Here is a 16,353-nt window from a genome sequence, read left to right as displayed (position 1 = left end):
GCTTCTGTTTTGTCAACATCTTGACGAGACAGTCTGTTTCGTCAACATGAAACAGATTGACCTAAGGCTGACTTTGACCAGTTCTGTTTCGTCAACAGCAGTGTGATTCGTCAACCTATTTTTTTGATTCGTCGACTTTTGTTCCAACAACACCAAGGCATGAAACATTTTGCATACTGCACACAGGGTTTTAGCAATTTACCATTTTGACATTTGTTTTAGTTTTCAAAAACAAGAACGATTTATGAAGTAGGTTTCAGGCTTCCGGTCATAAACACCAAGCAACATCTTTGGCATAAACAAAAACAAGCTTAAACACTACATTACATATAATTCCTAAAATGCCGAAAACTAAACTAAATGCAATTGTGATGACGAGATAATCAACTGTACAGATGCAACTTTTGTGAGTTTCAAGGATAAGGAATCATACCAGCTTACGGTCTTAGTCAACATGATTCGATTTCTGATTAAAGTTCCTCATAAGTATACTACCTCGATTATCGATATTGTTGTCCACATAAACTCATGCTTATCAAACATAATCACACTTAGGAGATACGCTTTACGGTAAGAATTATACTTACAAGTCGATGTGAATCCACCTCACGACACATTCCCGTATCAAGGTATGCACGAGAATTCATCTTACCGGTGAGTATACCGATTATCATCTGTTTGACCGTATAAGATGTGAGATACTCACTTATTTTGATTTGAAAACAAGCCCTATGTGATAGAATCACTTATTGATGAGGAACTTGATTTTCATATGCATGAGGGCACAGGAGCAAGTCCGTGAACAGGTCAGTACTTTCGTACAGCAGAGAGACGAACTTGACTCCCGGATAAATGTGATATATTATCACTTATTTTGTTGGACATGTGATTGTTGATCAATTATTGAGGTCGGATGCAATATGTACACGTATGTATGGTATCATGGAAGATCTAGACTTGCGTCCCCGTTATTTTTCGGTAAAAGATACAACCATGATACCCAGATGATAAGCAGCATAAAGACCGAATATCTCAGGACCTCGGCAATCTATCAAACGAAATTTCGGTACCAAGACCATATGCCAATGAATGGTTCCCACCTGACTTGAAGTCTGTTAGGTTTGTATCATCCTACACATTTTAGTTTGATTGTGAGCCTACCGATACATCGTTAGAAGAGATACTTATCATTTGTTTAATGATTTTTAAACATGTTGACCGACCACACCAGTGAATATCATCACCTTCCTTTATCCAAGAAACTCATTTTTGGGTTTTCTATTTTTTTTTTAAATTTTTTGTAAATTGGAAGACAGAAACATAAAGACATCTTTTTGGATTTTAGAGATTTTCTAATGTTTTTGTATTTTCTTGAAATTTTCTCCCACTAAAATGCTAAAAGATTAAGAAAGTGAAAATCTTTTTGTATTTTTCGAATTTTGAAAGAAAATATTTACAAAATTGATTTGCCAAAGCGGTTTACTAGGGTATCACCTTAATGCCGTTGACCAAAAGTAGATAATCGAACCGTGATTTATCAAACGCTTTTGTAAACAGGTCGGCACATTGGTGTTCGGTGGGGATATGAATAACATCGATTAATCTTTTATCAAAACAATCACGTATGAAGTGATATTTGATTTCGATGTGTTTGGTCTTGGAATGCTGCACAGGATTTCTAGTGATCTGTAAGGCAGCATTGTTATCAACAAAAATAGGAGTAGTTAGGAATTCAAAACCGTAGTCGCGCATTTGTTGTTGTATCCACAAGACTTGGGAGCAACAACTGGAGGCAGCAATGTATTCTGCTTCACAGGTTGATGTAGCAACACATGTCTGCTTTTTGCACTGCCACGTCATCAGGCGACTTCCTAAGAACTGACATCCTGCTGTTGTTGATTTGCCGTCAATTTTGCAACCGCCGAAATCAGAATCACTGTATGCGGTCAAATCAAGGCTATCATCCCTAGGGTACCAAAGACCAGTGTCTGGAAATCCCTTCAAATAGCGAAAAATCCTTTTTGCAACTGACAAATGGGAGGCCTTCGGATTAGCTTGATATCTTGCGAGAAGGCACGTTGGATACATTATGTCAGGCCTCGAAGCAGTAAGATACATGAGAGATCCGATCATAGCACGATAATAGGAGGAGTTAACGCTTTCACCCTTCAAATCCGGAGTAATCCCGTGATTCTGCGGAAGTGGGGTACCAATGGGCGTTGCATCTGACATCTGGAACCGGCTCAAGATGTCACCAACATATTTTGTCTGATGGATGAATATCCCAGACTCGGTTTGCTGAACTTGTAGGCCCAAAAAGAAATTCATCTCCCCCATAGCGCTCATCTCGAACTTTTCCTGCATAATATGCTCGAATTCCCTGCACAAAGATTCATTAGTAGAACCAAAAATGATATCATCAACGTATACCTGCACCAGCAGAAGATCTCCATTTTGTTCCTTGACGAAGAGGGTGCAGTCAATAAGGCCTCGTCTAAATCCATTCTCCAGAAGATAGTTGGATAGGGTTGCGTACCAAGATCTAGGTGCTTGATGTAAACCATAAAGAGCTTTGTTGAGCAACCAAACCCGATCGGGATGGACAGGATCTTCGAAACCTGGAGGCTGTTCGACATACACCTCTTCTTGAACTATCCCATGAAGAAAAGCACTTTTCACATCCATCTGGTAGACTTTGAATCCTTTAAATGATGCATAAGCAAGAAAGATCCGAATAGCTTCCAGACGAGCAACTGGTGCATAGACTTCATTGTAGTCAATCCTCTCAATTTGACGAAATCCCTGAACGACCAATCTTGCCTTGTTACGAATAACTACTCCACGGTCGTCCTTCTTGCATTTGAAAACCCATCGAGTGCCAATTTTCTTGTAGTTTTCTGGTCTTTCAACAAGCTTCCAAACACCAAGCTTTTGAAATTGCTGCAGTTCCTCCTGCATGGCTTCAACCCAAGCATTATCTTTCAAAGCTTCTTTCCACGATTTTGGTTCTTCTTGTGACACGTAACACGCGAAGGACCAGTCATTCTGAAGACCAGATTCCCTTATAGCTGAATACAAACCAGCATTCTGGTTGTTTCTCAGCTGATTACGTGTCTGCACACCGCGATGGACATCTCCTATAATATTCTGCTGGGGATGGGTATCATGAATCCTCATTTCAGGATTTTCTGACACACGTGCATTGATACCCAAATTGTTAAGATTAAGATCAACAACCAACTCCACACCTGGAATGTGCGTGGAGGTGGATGCATTCCCTTCAGCAGTGTCTACATTCTGCACATGAGGTGTATCAGCAGAGGCACCTTGAACAGGAGCAACTGGAGCTGAAGATCCTTCTGCTGCATCATGATATTCATCATCTTCCGAAGAGTCATTGTAATCAGCAGCATCTTTAAATACCTCATTTTGAACTGTATTGTTAACCGATGAAGAGCCTTGTGGGTCAACAAGAACAGGTCTAACCAATGGCGAGACAGTAGCATTGTCACTTTCAAACAACATTCTAGCAGCTGCTGATTCTTCGTCAAAGGTTGGCAGATTGAAGGAATCAAATAGTCCATCATAATCGAACATCCACGGATCACCCGGAGCCCTAACAGGACTCGTGTACCTTTGAACCCTCACCTCACTCCATAGCTCAATCTTTTTGGTAGCCAGATTCCAAACACGAAAATTCAGAGTAGCATATCCAAGGAAGAAACCCTCGATAGCTTTCGCTCCAAACTTTCCATCCGGCTCAATCATAGTACATGGAGCACCAAACGGTTCTAGGTAAGAAAGATCCGGTTTCCTTTTCTGAAGGAGTTCGAAGCAAGTTTTGCCATGTCTCTTTACTGTAAGAACTCGGTTTTATGTATAGCACGCAGTCGATACAGCCTCCCCCCAGAATTGAACAGGAAGTTCCGACTCTACTAACATTGTTCTTGCAGTTTCGATTATCGTCCGATTCTTCCTCTCCGCGATATCATTTTGTTGTGGAGTGTAACGAGAACTGTATTCATGAAGAATGCCTTTAGAAGTACAGATCTCATCCATAACTTGATTCTTGAATTCGGTTCCATTGTCGCTTCGGATCCTCTTTACTTTCAACGAATAGAGATTCTCCAACATTGTAAGAAGATCCTTGAGGATGCCAGGAGTTTCACTCTTGTGTGCCATGAATGATAACCAAGAAAATCTAGAGTAGTCATCAGTAACCACTAAACAATAAGCATCTCCGAATGTAGTCTTGTGCTTCATAGGTCCAAAAAGGTCCATATGAAGACGTTCGAGAGGCATGCTGACAGTGTTGATTTTCTTCAAAGGGTGGGACTTCTTTGTTTGCTTCCCCTTCTGGCACGAGACACAGATATCTTGTAAATGAAAACTTCTCACAGGCACACCATTCACCAGATTGTTTTTCACCAAATGGTTCATTTTCCTCAAGTGAATGTGCCCCATTCTTCTGTGCCAAGATATAGACTCCTTTTATGTGGCTTTCGAGACAAAGCAAGTGACTTGTGCAGACGTTGTAATCGCTTGGCTCATATCGAGAATATAAAGATCATTAACTCTCGGAGCCGATAAGAGAATCCATTCTTGAGGAATTTTGAACCCAGGTTTAAGCACATAACAACCGGCATCATCAAAATGCACGGTGAACTTTTTATCCCAGATTTGCGACACACTGAGAAGATTATGATCAATTTGACGAACATAATTGATCTTATCGAAGCACACAATACCATTGGAGATACCAGTGATGTATCCACCTTTGTCTCCCACAAATGCGACATAGCCTCCTCTAATATTTCTCACGTCATATAGAAGCCGTAGGTCGCCAGTCATGTGCCTAGTCATGTGCCTGGATGCTCCACTATCAACAATCCAATGACTATTAATAGTTCCTCCTGGAACACCCTGCACATATAGTTTAAAAATCAGTTGAGGATGGGGACCCAAGCCTTAGTGGTCTTGGGTCGTCCCTGAGCATCACGAAACGTGAGCTCAATTTCTTGATGATTCTCAAGTACAACTGCTCCCCCTGAATTATCACCCGCTTTAGGTTTCCAAGTTTGTTTTTGCCTACCAGATTGAGTGTTGTAAACGGTTTTTGAAGCTTCTGGTTGTAAAGGTTGTGACATACTTGGTTCCTTTTTAACTGTATTAACTTCCGATTTTAAAGCTTTCTCAACAGTTTTTATATTCTTACGTCGCAGTTTCTTTTCTTGTTCTTTAATTGTTCGTTTATCATGTTTTGGTGAAACTGACTGACGTTGAGGGTGAACCTTTTCAGGTGGTGACTTCTCAACAAACTTTTCTTTTGGAGCGTTTGAACAATTTTTATGATATGCCCAAATTCTCCACATTTAAAGCATGTTCTCCTTTCAACGAATTTAGGAGAATTTGATTGACCATGAGATGTCGAACTCGTGGAACCTGAGGTACTTGCCTTTTCATCACACCCATTTGTATGTTGAGTGTAATTGTTATCATTGTTACGTTTCAAGATCGTGACTTGTTGCACAAAATCGGTGTTTGATTTGTTCTCAAAAGTCTCAATCTTATCAGTACCCTTAGATGACACGAATTTGACATCTTTTGCTTTCTTTTGGAATGGAGCTCCTCTTGTTTCAGATTTCATTTTAGAGACATTAGGCTTTTGAGCTCTCTTGACTGGTTGTTTACCATTAGAAGCACTAGGTTGTTGAGTGGTTGGAGATTTTTGATTACCAAACTGTTTTCTAATCTCAGCCTTAGGAATTGGATCACATTGTGTTACAACAATTCCCGGAAGTGTTTTTCCCAAAAATTTGTTTGTGTTGTCTTCAAAGACTTTATCAATCAAAGATTGATTTACATTTTTAATTGGGAAATCGTGATCTGAGTAGATTTTATCACCTCCAACCAACGTATACAACATATTACTGCTTTTAACAGTAGACACAGATGTATTATCAACTTTGACAGAATTAATCACTTGTTTCTTAACAGATGGGACATCAGGAGTATCAGGATCACAAAGAATGTGATTCTCTCGTGGAATAACTACTCCTTTCATCTTGTTAAGTGATTTATCCTGATCACTTACATCCAATTCTGATTCATCATCCGATGTCTCATAGTCCTCGATTATTGGAGGACTTTGCTTCATGGATGCTGAAGTTTCTTGTTGCTTAGAGGATGTGTTTGAAGAATTGTCCGGTTTGAACCCTAGGCCAGTAGAAAATTCCTCAAAATTCAGAGGCACACTAGGTTCATACCGTGGTATATCTTCCTCATCAGGCATCTTGGTATAGTTATGCCTCAAAGGGGGCGGACATTTCGTATATCCTATGCCTTTCTGATTTCCCTTCAGTTGTTGAACATCGATGATGTGATCAAGCACAAATCGGGAGTTAGAATAACTTTCCAATTTTTGTTTGATCGCATCATGCTCGCATTGGGCAATGGCTAGTTGCTTCTTGGTTTCCTCCACAATGTTAATGTACTCATTTATACTTACTTGTTTATGGTAAACCACTTTGTTCACTCCGGACACGCTTTTCTTTAATGTTTCGATTACAGATTTAAATTCTTTTTCGTTCCGAGTTAAAGCCATATTTGCCTCTTTGCATTTTGAAAGTTCAACAACCAAATTTTGATTATGACTATGAAGCTTTTCTAATTCAAGCTTCATATCTGCACATGATTTGCAAACACTAGGAGCTGGAGGTTCAGAATTAACCTGACTTGAAGAGGCTGAGACATTTGCCATAAAGGCAGTTTGAAAAGAAAAAGCTCCATCTTCAGAAAAGAACTTCTCCATTTCCTTAGATGCAGTAGCAGCCTTCTTAATCAGAATTGATTTCTGGCATATGAGCTCATCAGCCTCATTCAGTAGATCTTCAACATCAGCACCTCCTTCTTCTTTCATATCAGGCTCAGATTGATTATCCCCAGAAATAGAGCCTTCTTCATCAGAACTTCCAGAATAACCAGAACTGTCATCACTCCCAGAAAACTCTTCTTTATGAACATGCTTGATGTGATTGATGATCTTTGCATAGCAAGCTGTTCCACCTCCTTGATCACCTTCTCCAAATTGCACAGACCAGTCACATCCTTCATCAGCTTGAACAGTCAAAGCCCGATTGGGATTTGATGGTCCAGACTGGCTCTGATTATTGTTGACTGCCACAATCCTCCTGTCACGGTTTTCTTGCTGGGCATTCACATTCGAAGTACTTGTCTGGTTTCTGAAAGGGTTATGATTGCCTTGTTTTGTTGGTCGAGTGCACTCACGTTTGAAGTGCCCTTTCTCACCACAATTGAAGCATGTTACAACGTTTATATCAAACCCGTACTTCGTATCCCTTTTGCCTTCCAACGAAGTTCTTCCAGTTCGAGCCATGAAGTCTTTCGCTCTTCTAACCGCACTAGCAAAAGCCCACTTGATATCCATCAACTCCATTTCATCCTTGTCGATCTGTTGATAATCTTCATTGGTCATATTGATGTTTCCAATTTGACCTGCCACCAATCCACAATAAGCACTGACCATTGTATTAATGATTTCCATATGCTCCTTTGCTACTTCAATGCTAAATTGTGAGAGGTTTGAAGTATCGACTCTGATCGTGTTCAGGTTGTGTGGTGGAGGATAGTTGGCATAATGAGCTTGTTGTTGTGGTTGTGACTGAGGTGTGGGTATTGACTGTGACAGATAGGTGCTTTGATCAAACTGTGGTTGAGCCGTTGTAACTTGAGGTGTAGGAATGGTTTGTGAGAGATAGGCACTTTGATCACATTGTGGTTGTGTTTGATTGAACTGTTGAAACGGAGAAGAGTTTGTATTGGATACAAACGCCGTTTGAAGCTTCGGTTGTTGAACGGAACTAGAACTAGCTGAAGGACCAAAACCAGGCAAATACATTTCTGTATTTTGAGGAGGTGCAGCTGCAATTCTTTTAGCCTTCCTAATTTCTTCTTCATTCTTGTGCTCTAACTTCTGAATGAATTCATAGAGACTAGCATTAGCTGCATCCAGTGCACCCGTATGTTTCAGAAGCTCAATGAATGGACTCCACTTAGGAGGTAGAGCATCAGCAAACCGTGCAATCATTTCTTAATGGGTAGCATTAACATTGTAAGAACTCATTTCACTAATCAAATGATAGACACGTGAAGTCATATCATTTAAGGTTTCATTTTCCAAGAACTGAAATGATTCAAACTCTTTCTTTAACAAATCATGGCGAGTCTTCCTAGACGCTGCATTCCCTTCTCCTCTCGCCACCAACGCATCCCATAGGCTTTTTGTGGTCTTACAATACCCAAACTGATGGTAGATTTCTTTGTGAAGTGCTTGCGTAAGTATGGCAAACGCCTTTTTCTCCAAGTCATAAGCTTTCTTATCATCCTCAAGCATGTTAGCATAACCCGCTGAAGTGGATGCTGCAACTTCAAGATTAGAGTTGAATGCATTGATGAAACACGTCCAAAGTTCGGTGCTTTGCCCTTGAACATAGGTATGGAAACGTCCCTTCCATGATGGATAATCATTCATGTGATTTAGCTTTGGCGGGCGATTGTTGCTACCCGTCTCACTCTCGCTCAACAGTAGATTTTGAATACTTTGGTTTTGATTTGAAACCAAAGCCCATTGACTCGCACTTATGGACGGTTGTTGTTGGGGTATGGAATTTGCTAAGTAAGACGCCATAGATGTCTGATTTGAACTTTGACCTGGTCGTGGGTCAGTACTCCAGTCCCAAGGACTTGTACACCTCATTTTCGATGACTACTACCTGAAAACCCGAACAATCACTTGAAAACACACTGTTATGGTTAACTTGTAAACCTTCTGTTGAAAACTTTGAACTTTCTTGACGAAACTGAAAAAGCCTTTGACGAAACAACACACGACGAAACAGATCCTGTTTCTTCAAAGAAGTTTGAGGAAACAGATATGTGATTCGTCAAAGGGACCTTTGGCGAAACAGAAGTTTGAGGAAACAGATATGTGATTCGTTGAGATCCTGATTCGTCAAAAAGAGGTTGTCAGAGGTTGGTAAAAGTTGGTGAAAAGTTTATACCCAAGCTGTCTAACTCACACGATTTTCAACCTGCTTTTTCACCTACTTAGAAGTATGGTGGATAAAAGAGTTGGTCAAACACTTTTTCAAATAAACATATCCTTATCTTTCAGATTAAACCGATGTTTTTTCACAAGAACACTTTGAATATAGGATAAAAATATGAAGAACACTTGAACAACCTGTAAATTTTATACTTTCTGAAAATTAATTTTTGTTGAAGACTTTCTACCAAAACCAACCGTTCATATGTGTGTACTTAAACTAGTATGGTTTTTGTCAAAACTCTTAACAAACAAGCAACAACTACATTTTTATGGCTTCTTTTTCCAGAAAATATGAAGTTCTCAAGAACACTTTTTGAGCAAGACAACACAAATACAAAACAACCAAACCGAACTATGTTTGATTTTAAACAAGGATAAGAGCCAATGCTCTGATACCACTTGTAGGTCCCTAAATCGAGGATCGATTCTCACTACAAAATCCTTGTTTATAGCAAACAAAGCTAAGTGTGCGGAAACCACTTAACTTAGCCTATCAAACACAGAACATAAAGAACACAAAGGCTAACCAAAGAAGCACAATCTTTTGATTAACCGGATGAGATAAAGCAACTGATACAAACACAGTTCTTACAAGCACAAAGGGTAAACTCTCATCTCTACTGAAACTGTGAACATTCTGTGCCTTATATAGCAGGTGGGCTGAAATGCTTGACGAAACAGGACATGGGCTGCCGAAACACAATTAAGCCCAGAAACAAGCCCAACAGTCAACGAAACACATTTGATTCGTTGACTTCCTTTGACGAAACACAAGCAAAGACAAACACTCTGTTTCGTCAACACCCATTTGACGAAACTGATGTGTTTCGCCAAAGCCTGCAAATTGTAAACTGTTTCTGCAAACTGTTATGCAGAAAGATATGGCACAGATTAACTAAAAACATGACAGAGTTACCCTTAGAATGCCACATGCATTGTTTTACGACAAATACATACAAAGAGAGACAAACAAGTCAGACACAAGCGGATAGGAGGATATCCGACTTGGTCGACTGCGAATACAGACTCGATAATTAATAAAGACCGTACAAAATACAAAATCACATAACAAGACTAGTGACAGACACAAAAAGTGTATCAACAGAATAAGGTAAATAGATGTGCAAAGTATATATATGAGCAATGTTATGATGGGGATTGGGTCAGATTCAAAAAGGTCCCACATAATGTTAGGATGCACTTGTTCAACCGCTTTCGGGTATCTTATCAATTAATTATTTATATATGAATTTGATTATTTGTTTTAATCGTGGCATTTTGACTTTTGTTTTTAATTTTACAGACCAAATATAGATGGAATCGTGGAGCTAACCAGCTAATATATATGCTAATATATATGATACATTTATCAACGTGCTCAAAAGAAGATTTAGAGACATAATGAGAAATCTGAGACAAAAATCTAAGAAAAGCTACTGATAAGGGGCATAAAATACCTACTGGTAAATACAATTTAATGTCCAACGTAGATATCCACTAGATGGGATACCTCTTGAGAAGTGGGAACGAATGTGTAGTGTAAGGAATTTAATAAATTACTGTATATTGTTTTTAATTTCTATTTCTCTTTATATATTCTAGATATATATTTTCCCTTACAGTTCTCGAACACTTAAGAATGGGTCTGAAGCCGGGAAAAGCAACCGCAAAAATGACTTATGCATTCATACGAGAGGGTCAATCGGATTTGATGAGCACCGCGCCAACATGGTAAGCTAATCATAATTATAAATTTTAGTAACTATTTCTACATTTAGTACATATCATTTACATTACTCCGTTTGATGTAGGAAAAAAAAGAGGGTAAAAAAGTTGGATACAAGAAAGTATTCTTCCAGACCCACGCTATAAAGGAGTGCAAAAAGAGGGTACAAGATGGAGAGATTGATGCAAATGACTTTGATAATTTAGAGTTTGTTACTTATAAGCGTGCAAAGAATTCATATGTTAGTTATCATTCATTATTTGTTTATAGTTATTGATTCAAGTCTCAGTGTTCAAAGTTTTCATTTCGTAAATTTTAGGTCGTGGCATACACGCAACAACTTGAAAAAATGTACCCGGAAGAAACATAATGCGATGATTTGGCTATTTGGAGAGTTTGAATCCCAAGCGTAAGGGTGGTAACTTGTTCGGGGTGGGATCTTCTGATACTCATTTGTGCTGATCGGCACACCATCTTCCACAACTTATGCGTCATATGATGATGCCAGGCAGTTACAAGAGGTATTATCATTATTGTTGTTTTTTTAGATTGACCCGTTAGTCTTCACATATAGAACTGCAATTATTTAAAGTTTTAGGTTTATAATATTTGTTGGCTTGTTGCTCTCATATGGTAGTACAATGCTAAAAGAGTACAAAGTGTTAGAAACTTGTTAAACCTTTTTAGGCTTACACGGACATTGGGTTATGGCATGGGTTAAAGCCGGTATATTTAGGAATTTTTGCATTGTTAGTTAATGATTGTATTTCTGAATGTTGCCTAGTATAATTAAGGTGATCCAAAAAACCGGTCAATAAAAATTGCAGAAAAAACCGGATCGCTGCAGTGCCAAAAAAACCTGTAGAACGCTCTAGAACGCTGCACTTTTTTTTGACGGTTTTTGCTGAAAAATATACATTTTTTGGCGTTTCTTTTTGCTGAAAAATCTACATTTTTGGATTTTTTTTTTTTTTTTGCTGAAAGAACCTGCAGTTGTTAGGCCGTTTTTAGCTGAAAGAACCTGCACTTTTTTGACATTTTTTGATGATAAAAACCTGCATTTTTTTGGGTTTTTTTTTGCTGAAAAAACCTGCAGATTTTTGGCCTTTTTTGGCTGAACAATCCTTCAATTTTTTGATGATAAAAACCTGCATTTTTGGCGGATTCTTTGCTGAAAAAAACCTGCAGTTTTTAGGCTTTTTTTGCGGAAATAACCTGAACTTTTTTTTTTTTTTTTTACTTTTTTTGCTGTTAAAAACCTGCTGTTTTTGGCGTTTTTTCGCTGAATTAAACCTACATTTTTTTGCCGATTTTTCGCTCAAAAAACCTTATAAGCAACGTACATGTCGTTAACTGACAACGTACACGTCGTTCACCGATTTTTTGCCGATGTTGTTTTTACTGAACATTTTGCCTGTTTTATGGTTATTTACGATAATGCCCTTGCACATGATAACGCCCCTAAATATGTGTTTAATGTTACAATTTGTTTTTTTGTTAATATGTATTAATAATGTCTACTTTGATGAATTCTAGTTTAAGAAAGTTCAAGCGGAGTTGGAAAAAGAAAGAGAGGCCCAAAAAAATATGGAAGCGCCTTTTGCACAAAGGGAACAAGAGCAGGAGCAAGAGCAGGCCGAGCGTGAACGGGAGCGGGCCGCAAATGCAGTATGGCAAAAAAAAGATGGAAGAAATGATGAATAGTTCAAGAAAAAAGTAAAGATCGTGTTCATTTTGTAATATGAAAACAAACTTTTCATATTACAAAAGCGCGTTTTCATATTAACTTGTTTTCATATTGTAGGTCCCTCGTGGAGGATGAGGTTAAACCTTAACCTTGTTATAATAACACACTAGCGAGTGCGGAATCCAAGCTAGAGTGCAACCGAGTTGAGACAAGTATAAACACAAAACACACAAGGTTCTCCGATTAACACCACTTGTATTAATGCGAATGAAGGTTCCGGTTACAAGCACAATGTTTACAAATCAGTATTGCAAACTCTCTAATGTGTGTGTGTGTTCTTGACAGAAAACTCTCTCTATCTCTCGAGTCTATCTTTCTGTCTGTGTGCATATGTCTTTGTCTGTACTGAAAAGAACACACTGCATGGGTATATATACCCGAACACAGCAAGTCTGTCCGAAGGATCCGATAGATGTCTCGAAGGACCATCTATCAATGTTGAACCTGTCGAAGGATCAGGAATACTGATCGAACGATCATCTTTCGATCATACTTCCATCGAAGGGTTCACAGTGACCTCGAAGGGTGATCTATCGAGGTCTATCCATCGAAGGTTCAACTTCCGAGCTCATCAAAGGATCTAAACTATCCTTCGATGAGACATCCTTCGAACTAGACATGTTACATTCATAAACTAACTGTTTGGCCAAGTCAAACTAGGAGGATAGTTGACTTGGTCAAACTTACAAGGCTAACTTAGACATCGTTTTACATCGAGACCGAATACAGACAAAGTACAGACACAAGTGCACCAACAAACTCCCCCTTGGCTGTAGCTTTGTCTCAATCTTGTCTCGATCTTGATCATCTTTGATCTTCGTGTCTTCAAGACTCTGATGTCCTTTTAAGTCTTCGATGTCGGAGGATCTTCAAAGTCTTCACGTCTTGAAAGCAGAGAGTGTATCAACAAACTACCCGTATCGTGTAGGAAGTGTGTTGACAAACTCCCCCTTAACATAAGCTCCCCCTTGAGTTATGCTCGTGAGACACTTGATCTTTATGAAGTGAGATCCTTGTGGTGTTGATGATGGCCAGCGGCAACTCGATCATCTTCATCTTTTGAGCGCCTTCACGTCGTGTCTCCATTCCAAAGCTTGTCATCGACCATGTTCTCCTAGCCTTTAGAATATGCACATGCAAGAAATCTAAACGCGTAATGAGAACAACTGCTTGGAATAGTTAGTATAAACAAATGATACACGTATGACCATATTACAATCAAACACCGTCCGACAGTTTGAAAGTTTAATAAATTTGTCCATTTTAGTTCTTAACTTTCAAAACATGCAAATTTCGACCGTTTATGAAGATTTAGTCAATTCGGTTTTCGTTCAGGTTTCAGGTAACGAAGACTCGAGCTCCAACATCGTACGATCGAAAATAAAGTAGAAATAAAATCTTTTTGGCTTTTATAAAGTTTATATTAAAACAGATTTTAGGTGTGTTTTAATATTTCGAAAGACAACAATTTTAATATCCTTTGAGTGTTATCAAACGACATCACCGCTAATGTCGTGCTGATATGCACCAAACGACGAAACTGTTTAAAAATAAAATAATAAAAGTTAAGCAGTAAATAGATATTTACAGACATTCTTTTTGCGAGTTTCGAGGGTAAGAGAATCATATCAGTGTACGGTCATGTCAAAACACTCTTGTTGTTTAGTTAGTTAACATTAAGATAAGCATCCTATAACAATTATCGGTATTGTTGTCCACTTTAGCTCAGCTTATCAGATGTAATCATGGCGAGGGGATACGTTAAGGTATGATTTATACTTACCGACCGGTGTTCATCCACATCACGACACATTCCCGTATCAAGGTATGCACGAGAATTCATCTTACCGGTGAGTATACTGATTATCATCTGTTTGACCGTATATGATGTGAGATTCTCACTTATTTTGATTTGAAAACAAGCCCTATGTGATATAATCACTTATTGATGAGGAACTTGATTTTCATATACATGAGGGCACAGGAGCAAGTCCGTGAACAGGTCAGTACTTTCGTACAGCAGAGAGACGAACTTGACTCCCGGATAAATGTGATATTTTATCACTTATTTGATATGGACATGTGATTGTTTATCACTTATTGAGGTCGAATGCAGTATGTAATATGTACACGTATGTATAGTATCATGGAAGATCTAGACTTGCGTCCCCGTTATTTTTCGATAAAAGATACAACCATGATACCCAGATGATAAGCAGCATAAAGACCGAATATCTCAGAACCTCGGCAATCTATCAAACGAAATTTCGGTACTAAGACCATATGCCAATGAATGGTTCCCACCTGATCTTCAGTCGATTTAAGTTTATATCACCCTGCACACTTTAAAATGATTGTGAGCCTACCGATACATCTTATATAGAGCTGCTTATCATTTTTCATTTTAAGGTTTAAAGAGGTTTGGATAGACCACTGATGTACTATCATTTTCTCTTTTGCTCGCCAGGAAACTCATTTTTGTTTTTCTATTGTTTTTGTGTTTTTGAAATTTTTCGATGTTTTTGGATTTTCCGATTTTTGGATTTACTCCCCCTAAAATCAACAAACTAAGACAAATTTAAAACACAAAGGTATTTACAAAAATGATTTTCCGATGTTGGTTTACTCTTGCTTGACCTTAATGCCGTTTACCAATAATAAAAAGTCAAATCTTGATTTGTCAAATGCTTTGGTAAAAAGGTCGGCACGTTTGTCATCGGTGTGGACCTTAACAACATCGATTAGCCTTTTCTCAAAGCAATCACGTATGAAGTGATATTTGATTTCGATGTGTTTGGTCTTTGAGTGCTGCACAGGATTTCTAGTGATCTGTAAAGCAGCAGAATTATCAACGTAAATAGGAGTAGTTAGGAATTCAAAACCGTAGTCGCGTAATTGTTGTTGGATCCAAAGAACTTGGGAGCAACAACTTGAGGCAGCAATGTATTCAGCTTCGCATGTTAATGTAGCGACGCACGTCTGCTTCTTGCACTGCCATGTGACTAGGCGATTTCCTAAAAACTGCCATCCAGCCGTTGTGGATTTGCCGTCGATTTTACATCCGCCATGATCAGAATCACTGAATGCGACTAAGTCAAAGTTATTATCCCTAGGGTACCATAGACCGGTGTCAGGGTAACCCTTCAAATAACGAAAAATCCTTTTTACAGCTGCAAGATGTGAGGCCTTCGGGTTGACTTGATATCTGGCAAGCAAGCACGTTGGATACATTATGTCTGGCCTTGATGCTGTGAGGTACATGAGAGATCCGATCATTGCGCGATAGTATGAGGGGCTAACAGCTTCACCCTTCAAGTCTGGAGTAATTCCGTGATTTTGTGGCAGTGGGGTACCAATGGGCGTTGCATCAGACATCTGGAACCAGCTCAAGATGTCACCAACATATTTAGTCTGATGGATGAATATCCCAGACTCAGTTTGTTGTACTTGTAGGCCCAAGAAGAAGGTCATTTGCCCCATAGCACTCATCTCGAATTTATCCTGCATAATGCGCTCGAAATTCCTACACAAGACATCATTAGTAGAACCAAACATAATATCATCAACATATACCTGTACCAGAAGAAGATCTCCATCTTGTTCTTTGATGAAGAGAGTACAATCGATAAGACCTCTTCGAAAACTGTTCTCCAGCAGATAGGTAGATAAGGTTGCATACCAAGCTCGTGGTGCTTGATGAAGACCATAGAGAGCTTTGTTGAGCAACCAAACCCGATCCGGATGGATAGGATC

At 38.9% G+C, this 16,353-nt stretch overlaps 1 protein-coding gene across 1 annotated transcript; it reads right to left on the bottom strand.

Annotated features, from left to right (window-relative positions):
- Positions 1-8,110: 8,110 nt before the first annotated feature.
- On the bottom strand, positions 8,111-8,707 carry LOC110919514. Its single transcript, XM_022163780.1, has 2 exons — positions 8,524-8,707; positions 8,111-8,439 (listed from the first exon to the last, which is right to left on the bottom strand). Exons 1-2 carry the CDS (start codon positions 8,705-8,707, stop codon positions 8,111-8,113), a joined length of 513 nt encoding a protein of 170 aa, XP_022019472.1.
- Between the last annotated feature and the right edge of the window lie 7,646 nt (positions 8,708-16,353).

Source organism: Helianthus annuus, chromosome 16 (genome assembly GCF_002127325.2).
Source record: "Helianthus annuus cultivar XRQ/B chromosome 16, HanXRQr2.0-SUNRISE, whole genome shotgun sequence".
NCBI classification, from domain to species: Eukaryota; Viridiplantae; Streptophyta; class Magnoliopsida; order Asterales; family Asteraceae; genus Helianthus; species Helianthus annuus.
The sequence above is the reverse complement of the archived record's forward strand: the minus strand, read 5'-3'. Positions and strand labels throughout refer to the sequence as shown.